General features: G+C 39.9%; 1 protein-coding gene across 1 annotated transcript in view; it reads right to left on the bottom strand.

Annotated features, from left to right (window-relative positions):
- Window positions 1-22,824, bottom strand: part of LOC124277587 (dynein heavy chain domain-containing protein 1-like) — a 208,656-nt gene that overhangs the window by 140,723 nt on the left and 45,109 nt on the right. The window contains 14 exon segments of the mRNA XM_046713305.1: window positions 128-247; window positions 3,051-3,062; window positions 5,381-5,493; window positions 6,073-6,205; window positions 6,745-6,873; window positions 6,875-7,000; window positions 7,759-7,940; window positions 8,561-8,712; window positions 12,887-13,103; window positions 16,046-16,219; window positions 17,808-18,036; window positions 19,064-19,195; window positions 19,642-19,740; window positions 20,167-20,301. Coding sequence (XP_046569261.1) covers window positions 128-247; window positions 3,051-3,062; window positions 5,381-5,493; window positions 6,073-6,205; window positions 6,745-6,873; window positions 6,875-7,000; window positions 7,759-7,940; window positions 8,561-8,712; window positions 12,887-13,103; window positions 16,046-16,219; window positions 17,808-18,036; window positions 19,064-19,195; window positions 19,642-19,740; window positions 20,167-20,301 — 1,953 coding nt within the window.

Below are 22,824 nucleotides of genomic sequence, written 5' to 3'. Positions count from 1 at the left end.
ATTGCCAATCCAGCATTCCAACTGATGTGACCATTACTTAATTTGTTCAGTGGATCGACTTCTTAATACTTTTGTTTTCTTTCTTTCAAGTTTATAAAAAAGATGAAGGTCTTCATGCGGAACCTACATTGAAGCCATGTGGCACTGTCTTCTGTCTCTCCAGGGGTGGTGACGTCTCCGCCCTAGGCAGAGGGTGCAGGGTGGTCAAGGAGTTACGGCGAATCACCTTGTCCCCAGCGCCAACTTTCTACAAGCCAAACATGAACATTGCATTAAACATTCTACTTCAGAAATGTTTAAGATATTCATAGTGGATTATCAGAAAGCTCACATACTAGAGCATTGATTAATAACTCTTAAAGAACAGCAGAACAACATACTTAACTTCATGTTAGGTAGGTACTCACTTCAACATGCTCCACTTTACATATTTCAATTTATCAACACTGAAAATTTTACATGAAAAAAGCATTTCATCAGAAACCTTTGTTACATTACACACAATTACAATGGACACTTAAAATTTATAAAAATATTTTAAAGAAACAGGTCTAATATTAATACCACATGCATGCTAATTATCAAACATATTTACAATCAAACAAATATATGTTTCTATGTAGAGAGTGCTACAGCAGCCTCAGACACAAGCATCACAAACAATGATCCTACTACAGACGGAGCATCCATCTTGGATTGTTACACAATGCTTATCTACTGGCTTACACAGATGCTGTCATCAAAAGCACATCAATGTGTTCATGCAAGACATGACTTCTGTCAGACTCATACAACAATTCCTTACACAGACACTTCTGTCAGACTCATAAAATATTTCCTTACACAGACACTGATCTCCGACACACACACAAGGATTCCTCACAGAGACACTTCTGTCCGACACATAAGGATTCTTAACACAGTCACTTCTGTCTGACACACACAAGGATTCCTTAAACAGACACTTCTGTCTGACACACACAAGGATTCCTTAAACAGACACTTCAGTCTGACACAAACAAGGATTCCTTAAACAGACACTTCTGTCTGACACACACAAGGATTCCTTAAACAGACACTTCTGTCTGACACACACAAGGATTCCTTAAACAGACACTTCTGTCTGACACACACAAAGATTCCTTAAACAGACACTTCAGTCTGACACAAACAAAGATTCCTTTAACAGACACTTCAGTCTGACACAAACAAGGATTTCTTTAACAGACACTTTAGTCAGGCACACATGAGAGTTCCTAAATCAGTCCACTTCTGTCTGACACAAACAAGGATTCCTTAAACAGACACTTCTGTCTGAAACACACAAGGATTCCTAACACAGACACTTCTGTCTGACACACACAAGGATTCCTTAAACAGACACTTCTGTCTGAAACACACAAGGATTCCTTAAACAGACACTTCAGAACCATATCCCAGATATATTGTTCAAACAGGCACAATGCACTTTACTATGACACCTGTTATAATATTCAGACATTGAAGATTTTGGAGCATCACAATGCTTGAAAGGGAAAAGGTGTTGAACAGACGTCTCTAGCATTCTATAGTGAAAGCAAGGAAGCAGGGGAACCAGCACAGAAGTCAATATGCAAGATAGACAAACAAAGAATGCTACTAATACTGACTCTTTGATTTGTGGGATATTTGAATTGATCTCCATGAAATCAACAAATGAGTACTTATCACACTGTGATAAAAAACCAAAACAAACAAGGCTGGCAGCATATGAATGAGTATTATGCTACAAAGTCAATTATATAGCACTCTGGTACAGTGCAGTAGTAGTATAGACAATGGAAGTTATGGACCACTACAAAGTCAGTCATACAGTACTCTGGTACAGTAGTAGTATAGACAATGGAGGTTATGGACCACTACAAAGTCAGTCATACAGTACTCTGGTACAGTAGTAGTATAGACAATGGAGGTTATGGACCACTACAAAGTCAGTCATACAGTACTCTGGTTCAGTAGTAGTATAGACAATGGAGGTTATGGACCACTACAAAGTCAGTCATACAGTACTCTGGTACAGTAGTAGTATAGACAATGGAGGTTAAGGACCACTACAAAGTCAGTCATACAGTACTCTGGTACAGTAGTAGTATAGACAATGGAGGTTATGGACCACTACAAAGTCAGTGATACAGTACTCTGGTACAGTAGTAGTATAGACAATGGAGGTTATGGACCACTACAAAGTCAGTCATACAGTACTCTGGTACAGTAGTAGTATAGACAATGGAGGTTATGGACCACTACAAAGTCAGTCATGCAGTACTCTGGTACAGTAGTAGTATAGACAATGGGGGTTCTGGACCACTACCCCATAGTTATTGCCTTTTATCCCAATTTGGCTCCTACAGACCCACCACAACAGGTCAAATTTGGTGGAACATCATTTTGTGCCATCCACATACATTAATACTGAGAGGCCCATCGGGGCGGAAAAATAGTATACTCAATGCCGACCCTTTAAGAAATGAAAGCTTTGGCAAGACAAAATAGCAAACAAATGTCTAATACAAGTTTAACATAACATGTAGATTAATTGTTGGCTTGCTATAAAGATTTATTTTCACGCCATTAAGAGATTTATTTTGTGTGTAGTTCTAAAGAACGGCTACAGTTTGTGAATGTAGGATAGTTATGAATCGATAATTAACATGTAATATATTACAGTTTGTCGACTGACCAGTGTATGAGTAATGAACAATGGCAGCCCTTCTTCTTGGCTTTCTACACCATACAGACAGACTGTGATGATAGACATCCTCAGTCAGGGCAGGTATTGAGGAATGGACAGCACAGACCAGGGTTTGTTTAACCATACCAGGTTCTACCATGAATAGCAAAGGGCTCAAGTTTGAAGCAGAAGAGCAACATTTCTGTTCACAATGGAAACAAGGTTTATTAACAAAAATACTGAGTGCATAAGTATTTGATACTTTAATTCCCCAAACAAAGTACTGTTGCAGGCGGCACAGGCATCACTAAGTCTATCTATGAGAGGGAACACAACCTACCAAACTCAACAGCTGCAAGTCAAACAGAGACAACATAAACATCAAAGAAACATTGCACATTCTAAAAAAAGTGCCACTTCTGTATACATTCCTTCAAATTCTCCTGCAGTAGATTGAGTTGAAACAATTTCAAGTCATCACAGTGTCCCTCATTAATGAATGAATGCCACCAAATAAAGGCATGTGAATTCACAAGATACTGGGGTAGGTTTCATTTCTGCAGTGAATATTTGATGGTTTAACAGATACTGGCACTTGGAAAATAGGAATTATACCACTAAGTCCACTACACTATGCATTCCCTATCTACAACAACAACTAGTCCCTCAGCACTGGCTAGCCAGTCAAATTATTATCAGAAAATTATAAATGGTTCTGTTGTGATTGGCCACACAAATTATCAGAGACCTGTAGAAGTGAATATAAATTCCAGCTTACTATTCAAATAAAGTTTCATGTTTCAGTGTTTCAGTGTTTCCATGCAGTTAATGTTTTAATTGCAAATTGTAAACAGATACTAAAACATTCTGCAAAACTGATTGAGATAATCTGATAATCAATTCATAATTATCATTTACTTAAGCCACAATTTTCATCCAAATTCTACCAAAATGAGTTGTGGGAGACATTTTGTTTTTATATTTCAACAATTTGTGATATCAGGGCGCATTAACTTTTGAGAGATGTTGTTCACATGATGCATTAATTTTAACAAATTAAGAAAGAAGAAAGCATGTTTTGCAAATCAATTTTGGTCTGTAAGTACTTTGGACATATAAATAATGTGTTTTCAGTGAGGTGGGTGTTTAGCAATGAGGCTGGTGTTGGGAGGTTGATGGGATAAAAATATAACATTTAATTTCTTATGACCTTCTGTCCATACTTTTTACTGAACTGGTGGGATAAGCTTCATTTACAATAATGACATCATTTTCTCATTTGGAGATGTTTGAGGCTTGTTTTGCTTGTACAATTCAACATGCATCCTAATGATACAGTGGGACATCATACAGAGGCATGGAACATCCTACAACTAGATTGGTTATATATGCGTGCTAGAGTCTATATACCACAACATTACACAGGTTACCTGGTCATAAAACAACCTAGCTCCATGCTGATGCCAAAAGACCATGATCAGAGTTAGAATGTTTCAAGTCTACAAAGTCTCTTATATAGATCTTAGTGTAGCATCATTATAATGAACAACTCCAAGCCCCGAACACCAATCTGAGTTCTTTGACCTTGAGAGACTTGCCAAGTGTCTTGACCAAACTTTTAATCATCACGTTTCATGATCTTTTACAGACTGGCCAAGTTGGTCAATGAAACTCTGAACTGCCAAGTGTCTTCATCACATATGACCTTGTCAAGCTACTTGACCACACTCAGAATCACCATGTGTCTTGATCATTCAAACACTTGCCAAGTCTCTTGACCTTAATCAGGATCGCCAAATGTCTTGATCACAAAAAGACTTGCCAAAAATATTACACAATAGTATCTATTACCATAAATATAAAATGTAATTAGTAATTGTTATGACTGAAGGTTAAGAGAAATCGGCACACAATACACACCAGGTAAACATGATATAAAAGTGTTAAATGATCTGTAACCATGCAAGGAGAGTCATCAACATAAATACCAACATTTGATTGATTGGTTAATTAGGATACACAATCGGAATACCCCATACAACAATGTTAGTGGTGCACCATAGGAAGACAACGTCATGGAAGGCATAGTGTCAGTGACTGTAATAATCAAACTCAAACTTGGTTTTGTTGGCTGAAATTCTGCATTCATATCCTACTTTTCACTATTATTCAACCAGAGTTCAGCTACATAAAGGTATATTACCACTGAAGTGATTGCAACTCTCGTATCTCAACAGTCAAAGTGCAAAGTGCAAAAAAAGATATATTGCTAGACTCAGGCTTTGACGTTCGAGTTACATATGCAGAATGGCCTTGAAACTGACTGACATATACTGAGGGAAATAAATAAGGGAACACATAAGTACAAGAGTTCCTTTATTCTTTTCCAGGTTTCTCTGCAAGCTTTGTGTTGTAGTGTGAGTAAAAGTCTGGGAATATATACACTGCGGTGAAGTGGTGTTCCCATATTTGTTTCCTTCAGTATATTCATCACTGCAGAAACATTCTCCCGCTCACATTTGAGATCTCCCAAACTCACCCATCCCCAAATCCTTCTCCAACAATCCATCTACCCTTTAATTTCCAGCCTATTAATAATCAACTGGAGAAATAGAACCAGTGCAACTGACAGTTAGCCTTCCCAGAGTACTGGAGGGTCCGGTTACCTACCTTGTCAAAGCGGGGTTGTCCTCGTATCTTGTACTGGTTCTCACTAGAGAGGTCCAGCGTCCTCAATGCTGTGCGAAGGTAGTCAAGCTGCTGGGCTGTCACTGACATCAACCCTGAAACAAACCATAGGTTAGGTATCTGAGGGGAAGGCGGGATGGCTGTCAAAGTCCACTATTACACTTGTATCGAGGAAGCCCTAACCAAGTCTGGAATGGTGGTTGGTTTGTTGTTTAACGCCGCACTCAGCAATATTCCAGCTATATGGCGGCAGACCAGACAATGCAGTCATCAACAGCATGAGCATCGATCTCAGCAATGGGGATACAATGACATGTCAACCAAGTTAGCGAGCCTGACCACCCGATCCCGTTAGTCGCCTCTTATGACAAGCATGGGTTACTGAAGACCAATTCTTACCCAGATCTTCATGTGTTCTGGAAAGGTGGACCCATGACTGGAACCATGAACAATGACTCATAGCATGGGGACATGATGACATGCAAGTGGTCCAGTAAAACTCTGGACACCCGATTCCGTCGTCTCTTTATGATTGCTGGATGAATTCAACCAGCTTTAGGAAAAACCCACAAATACAGTGATCATTCTGATATTGCAATATAAACGGCATTACATATGATTTCTGGGGTAAATGACTCAGCATGGAAGGGCTCTCCTAGGACATTAAGGTATACCTGTGGTGAGCCTGTCAGTGTTGTCAAAGAGAGCCCAACATCCGGACTGGACCATCCCGGTCATGAACTGGAGCATCATGGGTAATGTCAGGTTCTCGTTACAGTTGATCGTGAACATCGTCCTTCCTAGCATCTGGACAAAGAGCAAACAATATCAAGGCAATACTTTCTCTCTCTTAAGAAATTATTTGAAATTTGATGCAAGGTTGTCATACTTTTGCTAGTTGTGAGGCTCGGACAATGACTCATGTCACATTTAATTGCTGGATTAACATACATCCAATACCCAGGATGTAAGCAGACAAAGCAGGGTCCAAGAATCTTGATTCAAAGGATATCCAAAGTTTAGTGTATCATTTTTATTGGTTTTAAAATACATTTTAAAGACTTTTTAAAACATCAAAACATTACATTCGGGTTACTATTGTACAAACCTGATTTACAAATTACATAAACAATCCATGACATGAAGACCAAAACTTATAAAAAGCGCTGATATTGCACTCCATTAGAGAAGAACATTTAGTTATAAAATGGTGGTGTCTGAGTTCATTCTGGAACACATGAAAAGATGGCACTGCTTCCAATACGAGGTTTTTAAAGATGATGATAATACTATTGAGAGGGGTCATTGTCTTTGGATATCCAAAGTTGATTGCATCATCATCTTACCCGAGCTAGCTCCCTGACTGTCTCTGATTTCCCAGTGCCTGCTGGTCCGACCAGTGCACCACAATGAAAGTTCTTGGTTGCCTGTGTGAGTGACAGGAAGGCCCGCTCGGTCAGCGGGGTGAGGACCAGGCTGTGCTGGGGGGCCCAGGTACTCGTAGTCGTAGTAGAAGTTGTTGCCCAGCTGCTGTATGTAGCAGGGGCTGAACTGGTAGTCAGTGGACACTGTGGTGCGTGTGCGCGTCATCTTTGGAGGCTCCTCTGTACACAGTAAGTAGGAAAACACCATTACATAAAAGTGAGTGAATGATGTTTAGTGTCAGAGTTAGTAGTCCAGCTTTAGCACAGCAGCATGTCAACAATCAAGTCAGATCAGACAAACTAGTGACTGAAAGCATGAGCAACAATTCACACATTCGAGTGAGTGAGTTTAGTTTTACGCAACACTCAGCAATATTCCAGCTATATGGTGGCGGTCTATGAATAATCGAATCTGGACCAGAAAATCCAGTGATCAACAGCATGAGCATCGATCTACGCAATTGGGATATGATGTCGTGTAAAAAAAGTCAGCGAGCCTGACCACCCAATCCCCGTTAGTCACCTCTTACGACAAAAATGGGCTACTGTAGATCAATTCTGCCCCAGATCTTCACGCGTCCCACACCTTCAAGGTAAGAAGAATATAGGTTGTGCTTACTCATGATGGGAACTTTCTGTTTTGGATCTGGGATTAAAAGATGAATAACTTCACTGTTATATCTCCAGATATGTATATGGTTGGTTGGTTGGTTGTTTAACACTGCACTCAGCAATATTTCAACTATATGACGGCGGTCTGTAAATAATTGAGTCTGGACCAGACAATCCAGTGATCTACAGCATGACCTTCAATCTACACAACTGGGAAACAATGACATGTGCCAACCAAGTCAGCCACCCGATGTGGTATAGAGTATGTGTCATCTGGCCACAGATATAGGACCTGCCCAAGACCTGAGTCCTGCATGCACTGACCTGCACTGACAGAGACAAGGGGAGCGTCTGTTGACAGGTTTGCTGGTGCGGCCGGACACACTGTTCTGCATCTCCGTCACAACTGTCTTGGCTCGAAGAACGTTTCGGATGTCCATTCGGTAGCGGGAGAGACTTGAGCCAGTCAAAACTGGTCTCTGATGGAATCTCACACTGGAGCAAACCTGTGAGGATGACAACTTCATTACATTGGATGTTTGTGAACAGCATAGATTATACAGCACATAGATGACAAAATCTCCAATAAATAACCTGTTCTTGGCTATTTGTAGTTAATGAATCGTCAGTTGAAATGTTGTCTGAAAACAAACCACTGCTGATATAATGATGACCAGGTCAAATTACTTTCTGATAAATCATGAATGATATTCCAATAGATTGTGACCCTTAAATACATTATTCCACCAAGTTTGTTTCTAGTATTACAAAAATCTCTTTGTTATTCAGTGAAGGGAGGAAAACAACTTTGTATAACATTTCACAGCATTTACTTAGATCAATAATGTATGTGAGTTTGGTTTAATGCCATTTTGAACAGTTTTTCAGCATTACACTCATAATATTGTATAAGCCTACTCTTGGAACAATGGTTGAAGTGAAGCAGATGTTACTTGTTTACCACCAGTCACAGGTCCTGGCAAACCAACTGATCAAATCTCAGATCATAAAATCCTGGCATGCCAAGGGACACAACTCTGCACAGCAAGTCGTGGCCCCCAAGCCTACCTGGCCCCCCTAAAGACAATACCGTCTGGTGATGCTAACACACTGCCTGACTACTGACCGTCCATGATGTCCCTGTGATGCAGCGTCTGCTTGATGAGGCTGGTGAGCAGACACTGCAGCCTCTCTCTCATCTCCAGGCTCAGCCTCTCATTGGTCGAGGTTTCCTTCAGAATGTCAATGTACTGGTCCAGCTTGGCGCACATGTTTGACCTGAAGAGGATGAAGTGGTCTCAGTATTTCATTGATACAAAGATTTGACAGGCGAAGTAAAGCCTCACGGGCACAGATCAGAGTCAGTTATCATTGTGAGACCAACCAGTACAGATAATGGTGTTCATAATTGTGATGAATCTAGGACACAAACAATCTAGCAGATCCTGTCACTGCTCTGAGAGGATAATGAATCCATATGTCACCTGTAGCTCACACCAATTATATTACATGTTATGTAACTATCAGAGTATGAGCCTCTACCACTAACCTACTGTTGGAAATAGAAAAAAAACTGTTTTTAGGCTGTTACTCTGTATCACTCAAATCTACACAATTGCAAATAGCATATGTCGAAATAACCCACATCGGCCTAACTGGGCGTTCAGTGGGATGCGTAACAGGATATCCAGAAAAGCATGTTTACCTGTAAAATCAGGCAAAACTTAAAAAAATATGAATAGCTGCTGAAAACAATAGATCAGACTCTAGATGGCAATTAGGTCACTCAGCCAGGTATGACGACGGACCGTCGACTCACATGGCATAAAATGCACATGCTGCCCACAGGCACAAGGGGTCATCTCAAAGATATTTTATGTTTTTTCATGTGTACTGAATATGTCTCTACTGATTATCTAATATTAGCTAATATCTCAGTTCCCCAGCCCGACCCCAACGACCCTCTGCGACACCCATACTGGTTTTGGTTTTGAGACGACCCCTCCTACCTGTTTCTTTTTATAGTGATAGTGAGACGCCATGGTAGCTACATCCTTAATAGTTTCAGTATTAAAGTTATTATTTTTTACGTCTGCTATTGTTTATAATGAAGCTAAGTCTAATTTCAAAATGATCATTTAAAAAGTGTCCTTTGTAATACAATATCATCGCACACTAATTTGCATAAAGCCATGGTCTGTTCTGAATAAGTCGCATTGGACTTCTCATTTCTGCACTAATCTCTCCTCAGTAAAATCCTTCTTTCACGTTTCCTATCTCCCTCCCACTGCGACTGTAGTTAGGCCGAACTTAGTTTAACAGATATTTAAAATGTAGATATAAATGTGAAAAACTGTTGGTTTTTTTCTATTTCTGACAGAACTTTAGGTGTCCTTCATACTAATCGTTGACTCATAGAAATAATAACAATATAAATGAAATCTCTCCAGTCATACCAGCAACCAGCAAAAGTATCTGGAGGAATGTTTTGTTTCTCCACTTTCCTCATAACAAAATGTCCTTAATAAGCAGTGAGAAACAGAAACACATTTAAACACAGTTTGGGACCATCCCTACCCAACCAATCTTACCACTGCAACTGTGATTAGTATTTGATAAGTATGGGAGCAATATCTCTCAGCACTACAAATGTTATAGGGCTATTTTAAAGTATCGGACCAACAGCCTCTTAGCACAACTGTTATAGGGCTATTTTAAAGTATGGGACTACAGCCTCTTAGCACAACTGTTATAGGGCTATTTTATAGTATTGGACTAACAGCCTCTTAGCACAACTGTTATAGGGCTATTTTAAGGTAAGGGACTAATAGTTAGGCTGCTAAGCTAGACATTTCTTAAGAATTGTGCATTTTGTGATAAAAGCACCAAATTTGGCTAAGATGACCACTAAGGTGTAGGAAGTAGTTTAAGGTAAGGAGGCATTCAATATTTCTTCATTTTTGAGCATGCCCATGAAATGAAAATATCATGTCTAATAGAAATCTTTAAGTGTTCAAAATATCGAAAAATAAATATTTTAATGCTATTAATGTTTATTTTTCTACTTGAAAGCATCAATTGAAAAATATTATCTACTTTTTAAAACAGTATTTATACACACAAAAAACACAATGACTGCTCCCTTCAAAATGGCCACTAGCAGACGATGCAATAGAGAAATGGATGAAAAGTTATGTATCTGTTTAAACATACCATAGAAGTTATGAAAATGATGTTATAATGTTACACATACACACATTAATAAATATCAAAATGGAAATAACCAAATTTGTGGAGATTTGTCCAACTTTGTTCCCTAAGGAATTCAAGGGAGATAATCAAAAGTGGTCTGATCTCAGGGACCAGTAATTATTTCTTTCTAAATTTTTAGATTTATTTCATGGGGCTATTTCTAACTTTCAATTACAATGAAAATGATCTATTTCCACTAAATTAAGCCGATTCTCACGTATCTTGGTCTTATGGTGCCCAGATACGCAAGAGAGAACCTGTTGACAAACTACACGGCCTTGGCCTTTGTATGTCCTTTGATATGGTACTGACAATTAAGCCGATTCTCACGTATCTTGGTCTTATGGTGCCCAGATACGCAAGAGAGAACCTGTTGACAAACTACACGGCCTTGGCCTTTGTATGTCCTTTGATATGGTACTGACAAAAAATTTCAATTCGTGACATTGGGTGTGTCAACTATTGGAAAAGGACAACGTTGTCTGTCCTTTGAACTTGTGCTTCAAACTTTTCACAACATCTGCTGTTAATGACATAGATCACAATCCCAGAGCCACTACAGTAAAAGAGTCTTTTCATGGAACTTGCATATCCCTCTTTCAACACCCTCAGTTTGAATATATAGGAATAGAATGTGATATGGTCACAGTAGACATCACAGATACATCATCAAAAACCTTGAATCATCTACCACAGTGTTATACGGAACTGCCATCTGTAACATCTGACGTAAAAGATGCCACTGTTCCAAAATGAACACTTCACTTCTGAACGAAACTGACTTGGGTGCAAACTTAAAACGAATATATGTGGTTAAAGCACACAAAACTGGTTCTGGAAAACTCCCCTCCAAGTGACACGTTTAACTGGCTGCATATCATGCACAAAACCACAGTTCAAAGGATATCTTCTTGACATCTGCTGCTCTTCCATTATTCCATGAAAGTGATCACTTAGTTGCAATGATCAAGAAGATGTTCATCACTGTGATGAAGGTCAGATACCAATCATTACCTTCGTTCAAGCTTTGTTTGCATTAGCAAAACAGATTCAGTGGAAGTGGCCCACAACGTGTGATGGAGATTACGTGGTTGTGATGTTGGGTGGTCTGCAAATTGAGATGGTAGTATTGAAAACCATTGGAGACTGACTAAATGGCAGTAGTTGGACACAAGCTCTTGCACAGGCAAGGGTTGCTAAGTCTGGAACTAGAGATTCAGTTTTGAAAGCATCCCATGTCACACAGACAAAGAGCTCATGACAATGGTGAAGTTCCTCAGGCATTTGATGCCTGGTGTGCTGCCAACAGAACACTTCATCCAATGTTTTATTACTGGGACACTGTATTGGCATTGGAGCTCTGCATGTTATCCTTCGGGCAGTCTTTGAGGGAAACAAACTTAGATTTGTACATCGAATCTCTGACAAAGCTTGTTCCATGTTTCTTCGGCTTTGGGCCACACAAACTATGCTCCATGGATACCTGTGCATTTGCGAGATGCATGAACTTGGAAGCAAACATCCTGCTGTGGCAGAAGCATTCCGTTCTGGCCACTTTACTTACTGTGCAAAAGACGGTTCTTTTCTGCAATGCCTTTAGATCAAGGTCATGAAGAAAACAACGCTTGCATTAAAGAAGATGGGGGAGCCTTTGGATTACTGACAACCCTGGTCCTGAAGTTGCACGTTTGATTAAGCAATTTGAAGAAGCACAACATGACAAGAAAGACATGAAGATTCAACATCACGAACAAACTGTCAGCACACAACAGTCCTCTGTTAAAGATGTCTCTTAACTCATAACCACAATTAGGGACTTGGTTTGAAGATGTGCTAGTCTAGCCAAGGATTTGCCAGTCTTAGACATACATAAGGTATTCAAATGTTGCGCATGCGCGCAGAAGAATGATTATTTCTAATGCCTCCTTATCTTAAAATGATCACTACATATTAGTGAACATTTGTGCCAAGTTTGGTGCTTTTACCACATTTTGCACAATTATTTTGCTAAGCAGCCTTACTATAAGAGCCTCTTAGCACAAATTCCCTGCCATGATATTGCTGGAATATTGCTAAAAATGGCATAAAACCATACTCACTCACTCTTAACACAACTGTTATAAGGATATGTTAAATTATGGGACTAACAGTTTCTAAACACAAAGATCACTTTGCAGACAAATGGTCAACACTGACTCACCTTGTAAGCTTCAGATCATCAGGGTTGGGCTTCTCAAGGATACGAGCAACACCCCGCTCCCAGATGATAGCCTCTGACACAAGCACACACTGGATGGGAAACTGCAGCAACCAATGACGGAACGTCTGCTTTATTTCTGACTGCAGCGCCTTCTGTGGAGGTGTCGTGTCACTAAGCTGAGCTAACTCCTCTAGGATCTGTATTGGTTGTCGAGATCCTGCAGCAAGCAGATCACATGTTACATATCCACACATACGTGGCACTCTGTTTTGTTCTGTTATATGTATCTATTGACAATCAGACATGGTATTATCATTGAATTGTGCGTCTGGGTGCCGTTGTACAAAGTGACCTTAGCGCTAAGGTGATTGTAACTCCCATACCTAACGTAGACTTATGACTGTTATAAAGCTGAGATTGTTTTGTACAACGGCACCCTGGCAACTAGGAACAATTCAGACTAGTAAAGAGATATATTAAAAATATCAACATATGTGTTTGAAGATGCATCAGTCATATAGAATACAGTAATCAGTCACATGTTTGTATTTCACTATGACTTTATAAATGAGTGAATGTTGTTTTATGCTGTAGTTTGCAGTGCTCAGCCATGAGTTCTGTAAACAATCACAGTGTTTCACTGTACAAGCAACACTGCATGCTGTCATATATGAACTCATTTACTTCAGTTCTTCATCACTCTTGAACAATAACTTGGACCTTGGACCTTAGAATACGCAATATGTATGCAATGCAAAACGTGCTGGCAGTAGTAACTGAATCTTTTTAACTGCAGATAGATATCAACAATAGTTTATACCTGTGAAACACTTTCTAAACATACTGTGGGTAATTAAGCAGGTTTATTAAAACCAGGACAAATTAAATGCAGAATTAAATCACTTAAATTATTTAAATTTGAAAATCAGTAAAAGCTAAAAGGTGCTAAATTTACTGTGTCGTTGGCTGTAAACTCTCACCTTGCATAGTTTAGTTTATAAAGAAAACAACACAGCATTTACATTTATTTCTACAGCAAATGTAATCTTTCTTAACAGATATCTTACCTTGACTTCACATAAAACAAGCCTGATTTGAGCATAGTTTCAACATACAAGAAACAATAATTGGCTCTGATACACAGTCAAGGGTTAGTAACACACTGGTTAACATGTCGTTAAGATATATTGGCAACTGTTACCTCTTGATATTATAAAGAAGTCACAGCTAACCCAACACGGCTTGCACTACATGCATGAGCAAATGAGAGAACTGTCTGAGGGAAAAGTCTCTAACTTTATACATAACTCCCCAACTGGCAACTCTGTGAAAGAAAACTAACCCAAACCACACTGGACCAAAACAATCATGAGAAAAAATACATCCAAATTAACAACTCACATAAAATGGCAATGTCAACCCCAGATTGTATAACACCAATGAATTTTTCTGGCCATCAGTGCAAAATCTCCAAATGCTGTTAGTTGCAAGCCTCTCCATGAAGCCATGTTAATACATCACACCAGGTTACAGCCACGACCAGACACAAGCCTATCCATGAACCCATGTTAATACATCACACCAGGTTACAGCCACGACCAGACACAAGCCTCTCCATGAAGCCATGTTAATACACCACACCAAGTTACAGCCACGACCAGACACAAGCCTCTCCATGAACCCATGTTAATACATCACACCAGGTTACAGCCACGACCAGACACAAGCCTCTCCATGAAGCCATGTTAATACACCACACCAGGTTACAGCCACCACCGGACACAAGCCTCTCCATGAACCCATGTTAATACACCACACCTGGTTACAGCCACCACCAGACACAAGCCTCTCCATGAACCCATGTTAATACACCACACCAGGTTACAGCCACGACCAGACACAAGCCTCTCCATGAACCCATGTTAATACACCACACCAGGTTACAGCCACGACCAGACACAAGCCTCTCCATGAACCCATGTTAATACACCACACCAGGTTACAGCCACGACCAGACACAAGCCTCTCCATGAAGCCATGTTAATACACCACACCAGGTTACAGCCACGACCAGACACAAGCCTCTCCATGAAGCCATGTTAATACACCACACCAGGTTACAGCCACCACCGGACACAAGCCTCTCCATGAAGCCATGTTAATACACCACACCAGGTTACAGCCACGACCAGACACAAGCCTCTCAAGCCTCTCCATGTTAATACACCACACCAGGTTACAGCCACGACCAGACACAAGCCCTCCATGAAGCCATGTTAATACACCACACCAGGTTACACCACGACCAGACACAAGCCTCTCCATGAAGCCATGTTAATACACCACACCTGGTTACAGCCACGCGACCAGACACAAGCCTCTCCATGAACCCATGTTAATACACCACACCAGGTTACAGCCACGACCAGACACAAGCCTCTCCATGAAGCCATGTTAATACACCACACCAGGTTACAGCCACGACCAGACACAAGCCTCTCCACTAAGCCATGTTAATACACCACACCAGGTTACAGCCACGACCAGACACAAAGCCTCTCCATGGAGCCAGCCATGTTAATACACCACACCAGGTTACAGCCACGACCAGACACAAGCCTCTCCATGAAGCCATGTTAATACATCACACCAGGTTACAGCCTCGACCAGACACAAGCCTCTCCATGAAGCCATGTTAATACACCACACCAGGTTACAGCCACGACCAGACACAAGCCTCTCCATGAAGCCATGTTAATACACCACACCAGGTTACAGCCACGACCAGACACAAACAGGGATATGTCATTTCAAAGGGTTAGCTCAAGTCAGTGGGTCGGAACAGTTACATACCATACTTATCAAAACCAAACACTGAAATTAAGGGAAGGCGGATCATCTCAGTAAGAACAAAAGTAGAGGGTAATGTCAAATCAGTATTTAAAGCTGGTGAGATGCTAGACTCGATTTAACGCCAAGTTATACTGTCATTTACTGAAATGTTTATGAATATGACAATACATAACAAATAACAACACCAATCAATCATCATCAATACAATAATTACGATAATCATAATAATGGCCATTATTTCAACTATCTTGAAAGTGTTGATGTCATCAAATCAGACATATTACATGAAAATACAGAAAGGCTTACCTTCCTCCATGCGGGCTTGTACACATGCCTGCAGCATAACAGTCATGGTGTTTTTACTGAGGTTCTCCAGACTACGCAGCCACTTGGTAGCCTGAGGGAAGCTGGCTAGTTTAGCATAGAGTGGTACCTCCTCTCCCAGATTCCCCACCACAGACACCACCTGGAGCTTGTCAGCTGTAACAAACAGAGATTTACCCTGAACCTTGGAAAGTTTTATCCATGTAGGATGAACACTTTCACCCTGTAGGATGAACAGTTTTACCCCATTGGATGAACACTTTTTACCCTGTAGGATGTACAGTTTTACCCTGTAGGATGTCAGTGTTCACGAATAGCGTCGGACCCTCTGACAAATCCGGCAGATTTGCCAACGGTCCGATAGAAGTCTACAACCCGCCGGCCCCAATGTCAGACTGTATATTTCACAATGACTTTGACTGAAGTTGTTATATGTGACATGTGACACTTGACACTTGTTTGCCCTTTATAAATCTTACGTTTGTTCACAATTTCAATGCCAATTATAAGAAATGTTGAATATGAAATGTGAGTTTAATTTCATTCTATGGGTCCTGTGAATTTTGAATGGGTCAGACAGATATCTGAAACTTACAGGACCCAATGTCCTGTTACTTTGAAACAGCATTCGTGAACACTGGGATGTACAGTTTTACCCTGTAGGTTGAACACTTTTACCTTGAAGGATGAACAGTTTTTACCCTGTAGGATGTACTGTTTTAACCCGTAAGATGAACAGTTTTACCCCATTGGATGAACACTTTTTACCCTGTAGGATGAACACTTTTACCCTGTAGGATTAACACTTTTTACCCTGTAGGATGTACTGTTTTACCCTGTAGGATGTACAGTATTACCCTGTAGGATGAACCCTTTTACCCTGTAGGTTGAACACTTTTACCCTGTAGAATTACCACTTTTTACCCTGTAAGATGAACAGTTTTACCCTGTAGGATGAACAGTTTACCCCATTGGATGAACACTTTTTTTACCCTGTAGGATGTAAGTTTTACCCTGTAGAGTGAACAGTTTACCCCATTGGATGAACACTTTTTACCCTGTAGGATGTACAGTTTTACCCTGTAGGATGTACAGTTTTACCCTGTATGATGTACAGTTTTACCCTGTAGGATGAACAGTTTTACCCTGTAGGATGTATAGCTTTACCCTGTAGGATGAACAGTTTTACCCTGTAGTATGAACAGTTTTACCCTGTAACATGAAGTTTTATCCTGTAGCATGAAGTCTTACCCTGTAGGATGGACACTTTTACCCTGTAGGGTGAACACTTTTACCATGTAGGATGAACAGTTTTACCCTGTAGGACGAACACTTTTACCCTGTAGCATGAACAGTTTTACCCTGTAGCATGAACAGTTTTACCTTGTAGCATGAACAGTTTTACCCTGTAAGTTGAACAGTTTTACACTGAAGGATGCATAGTTTTAGCCCGTTGGAATAACACTTTTTACCCTGTAGGATGAACACTTTTACCCTGTTGGATGAACACTTTTACCCTGTTGGATGAACAGTTTTACCCTGTAGGATGAACAGTTTTACTTAGCATGATGAAATCTTTGCCTGTACACTTTTACATTGTTAAATGGACAGTTTTACTCAGTTAACAGTTTTACACTGTAGGATAAACTTCTCTTTATTAAGAAGGACAAGTTTTACATGACTCAAAGCTTTTTGGACAGCTTTACAGTTAAGATGCAAGGTCAACATGAAAGAGAGAAATTACCATTAAGAGCAAAGTCCAAGGTTGAGTTGAGTGATGTGATCTCTGGTGGGAGGGCGAAGACAAGGTTCTGTATCCCAGGGAAGCACCTGCGCACATAGGGGACAAGTGCCTTGGGGTTACGTGAGATGCCGGACATATCCACCATCTCTTGGTCGCTGAGGAAGTACAGACGCGGGAACTGGGAACGGGACTTTTCAATATACACATTGATGTCCTTCAGAATTTCCTCCTGGAAAAAAACATATAATATGATTTAAATCTGAGGACTGACAACAAAACCCTATATAGAATAGAATAATACTTCAACGCCTTTTCAGGAATTTGCGTTACATCAGCAGAGCTACTGACACATTAGAGAGATACCAAACATATTTACATAAATTCTTGATTTAGATATCTTCACATTTGTTTAAGAGAGATATGGTACTTGGAATAAAGGATGTACAGGCTCTCTTAGTTTTCACAATTGGAACTTTGTATCGGCGGCCTGAAGGGAGAAGGTTGTATTCCGAATTAAAGTAGTGAGTACGGTCAGATATGATTTTGACAGCTTGATTCACGATTTGCCGCTCATATATTGATGATAAACATTCAAATCTGACTCCAGCGATTTTACTTGCAGTGTTAACAATTTTGTCTATTTTAGATTTGAGATGAACTGAGAGAGACCCGTACCAACAATGGAAGGAAAATGTTAAAATACTCTGAATAAATGCTACATAAAAAGATGACATCACAGATGGGTTAACATTAAAAGATCTCAATTTACGCATGAGATGAAGACGTTGTTGACACTTTCTGTATAGGGCTTCAGTGTTAGAGTTCCAGTTCAGCTTAGAGTCAATGAAGGTTCCCAGATACTTATACTCTAGGGGGATCTATTATGTCTGCCTGTGTGAGAGAGAGAGAACACCTACCTGTGTGTCTATAACAAAACCCTATATACATATAGAGGGATCTATTATGTCTGCCTGTGTGAGAGAGAGAGAGAGAGAGAACACCTACCTGTGTGTCTATGACAACAAAACCCTATATACATATAGAGGGATCTATTATGTCTGCCTGTATGAGAGAGAGAGAGAGAGAGAGAAAGAGAGAGAGAACACCTACCTGTGTGTCTATGACAAGACCTACTTGTGTGAACGACAGCATGTACCTCTGTGTGAGTGTGTGTGAGTTAGAAACACCTATCTGTGTGTATGACACATACCTGAGTGTGGACGACAACACCTATCTGTGTGTACGATAACACCTACCTGTGTATTTATGAGAGACAGAAGCATGGAGCGGAGGTTGTTCCCCTGCAGGAAGCGGTAGCCCTTCTCTCCCCACTTCCTGCCCACAACAGACATGACACTGGAGTCATTGGACACAACTCTCATCCAGTCCTGGAAAAAGGCAGACAACACTCAGACAACCAGTACACCATTTGTTACTTGCATACTTGGGCAGCAAGTTATCATTCTGTTCACACCTGAGACAATCAACAAGACACCTTTCACAAACACCTAGTATAGACCATACATCACAAAATGAATGACAATAAACAGCATCTGTGTTCCCAATGTTGTCCAGAACATAACTCAGGATTTACATCAGTATATGTGCCTCTCAACACAACAAAGAGAAGACCACAAGTACAAAGTTAAATCACAGATGAGGTTTCCTGTCTACAGCCAAGAGGTAGAAATTGTTGTCAATGATGAGCAATATATAGATACAACTTTTGATGGGTCTTCACTGTCACTCAGGTTTCTCAAGCTTCTTCACAATACCAATGAGTGCAATAGAAACCAGTAACAAAGACAGTAAATATACTGCATGGCAAACATACCTTAAACTGGTTGTGAACATGTTCTTCAAACTTGGTAGCTTGTCCTGAGAATTTCCGGTACAGTTCTGGCTTCTCAAATATCTTCAGCAGATACAACCACTAAAGTAAAGCAGAGAGCATGAATAGTGTTGATAACCAAAGCTGTTTTCTCTCACAGTTGTCCATGTTCAAGTAGTATTAAAGCAAGCAAGCAGCCAAAGGTCAAGTTGGCCAGTGGTCATTGCTATGAGTAATGTCCATCTTTGCTAGGCTATGAAGATATCCAATCTACCAAGTCTACTTTGTTCAATATATCTGAATTTAACATCATTTAAATTCCACAGAAAATCTTTTTTGCTGATCAGGAAACTCAAATTCAAGAAATCTATATTTTCACTAACATGAACACATTAAGTGATCTGCTCACACTGCCTGTACCAATGGCTTCAGTCAGGAACTGCAGACATCAATTATTGATTACAGATATACAACAGCATTTAAGGTTCTAAGAATCATGTTGCACAAATTAGTGTATAACTGTCTCACCTTTCTCTGTGATGTAAGCCAGAGATCTGTGATCTCATCCACCTGTCTCAGGGCCCGACACCAGTGAGTCACAGTCTCCTCCATGTCCCCTAAGTAGGGTGAGCACGCCATTGCATCCAGGCTGATTCGACTGTCCTGAAGTAGCAACACCACAATATAAATCAGTACATCCAGGCTGATACCATTGTCATGAAGTAGCAACATCACAATATAAATCAGTACATCCAGGCTGATACAATTGTCATGAAGTAGCAACATCACAATATAAATCAGTACATCCAGGCTGATACCATTGTCATGAAGTAGCAACACCACAATATAAATCAGTACATCCAGGCTGATACCATTGTCATGAAGTAGCAACATCACAATATAAATCAGTACATCCAGGCTGATACCATTGTCATGAAGTAGCAACATCACAAATATCAAATCCAGTACATCCAGGCTGATACCTGATTGTCATGAAGTAGCAACATCACAATATAAATCAGTACATCCAGGCTGATACCATTGTCATGAAGTAGCAACATCCACATTGTCAGCGAATAAACCATAAAGTACATCCAGGCTGATACCATTGTCATGAAGTAGCAACATCACAATATAAATCAGTACATCCAGGCTGATACCATTGTCATGAAGTAGCAACATCACAATATAAATCAGTACATCCAGGCTGATACCATTGTCATGAAGTAGCAACACCACAATATAAATCAGTACATCCAGGCTGATACCATTGTCATGAAGTAGCAACATCACAATATAAATCAGTACATCCAGGCTGATACCATTGTCATGAAGTAGCAACATCACAATATAAATCAGTACATCCAGGCTGATACCATTGTCATGAAGTAGCAACATCACAATATAAATCAGTACATCCAGGCTGATACCATTGTCATGAAGTAGCAACACCACAATATAAATCAGTACATCCAGGCTGATACCATTGTCATGAAGTAGCAACATCACAATATAAATCAGTACATCCAGGCTGATACCATTGTCATGAAGTAGCAACATCACAATATAAAGCAACACCACAATATAAATCAGTACATCCAGGCTGATACCATTGTCATGAAGTACATCCAGGCTGAACATGAAGTAGCAACATCACAATATAAATCAGTACATCCAGGCTGATACCATTGTCATGAAGTAGCAACATCACAATATAAATCAGTACATCCAGGCTGATACCATTGTCATGAAGTAGCAACACCACAATATAAATCAGTACATCCAGGCTGATACCATTGTCATGAAGTAGCAACACCACAATATAAATCAGTACATCCAGGCTGATACCATTGTCATGAAGTAGCAACACCACAATATAAATCAGTACATCCAGGCTGATACCATTGTCATGAAGTAGCAACATCACAAATATAAATCAGTACATCCAGGCTGATACCATTGTCATGAAGTAGCAACACCACAATATAAATCAGTACATCCAGGCTGATACCATTGTCATGAAGTAGCAACATCACAATATAAATCAGTACATCCAGGCTGATACCATTGTCATGAAGTAGCAACACCACAATATAAATCAGTACATCCAGGCTGATACCATTGTCATGAAGTAGCAACACCACAATATAAATCAGTACATCCAGGCTGATACCATTGTCATGAAGTAGCAAATATCACAATATAAATCAGTACATCCAGGCTGATACCATTGTCATGAAGTAGCAACATCCACAATATAAATCAGTACATCCAGGCTGATACCATTGTCATGAAGTAGCAACATCACAATATAAATCAGTACATCCAGGCTGATACCATTGTCATGAAGTAGCAACGTCACAATATAAATCAGTACATCCAGGCTGATACCATTGTCATGAAGTAGCAACATCACAACATAAATCAGTACATCCAGGCTGATACCATTGTCATGAAGTAGCAACACCACAATATAAATCAGTACATCCAGGCTGATACCATTGTCATGAAGTAGCAACATCACAATATAAATCAGTACATCCAGGCTGATACCATTGTCATGAAGTAACAATCCAGGCTGATACCATTGTCACAATATAAATCAGTACATCCAGGTTGGTACCATTGTCATAAAGTAACAACATCACAACATAAATCAGTACATCCAGGCTGATACCATTGTCATGAAGTAGCAACATCACAATATAAATCAGTACATCCAGGCTGATACCATTGTCATGAAGTAGCAACATCACAATATAAATCAGTACATCCAGGCTGATACCATTGTCATGAAGTAGCAACATCACAATATAAATCAGTACATCCAGGCTGATACCAATTGTCATGAAGTAGCAAACACCACAATATAAATCAGTACATCCAGGCTGATACCATTGTCATGAAGTAGCAACACCACAATATAAATCAGTACATCCAGGCTGATACAATTGTCATGAAGTAGCAACACCACAATATAAATCAGTACATCCAGGCTGATACAATTGTCATGAAGTAACAACATCACAATATAAATCAGTACATCCAGGCTGATACCATTGTCATGAAGTAGCAACACCACAATATAAATCAGTACATCCAGGCTGATACCATTGTCCCGAAGTAGCAACACCACAATATAAATCAGTACTTGGAAATTCTTTACTAAACAAAGCGTAAAAGCCT

This window comes from Haliotis rubra, unplaced genomic scaffold, assembly GCF_003918875.1.
Source record: "Haliotis rubra isolate DU_JTF1 unplaced genomic scaffold, ASM391887v1 Scf224, whole genome shotgun sequence".
In the NCBI taxonomy this organism is placed as follows: Eukaryota; Metazoa; Mollusca; class Gastropoda; order Lepetellida; family Haliotidae; genus Haliotis; species Haliotis rubra.
Note: the sequence above shows the minus strand (reverse complement) of the source record. Positions and strands in the feature narration are given on the sequence as shown.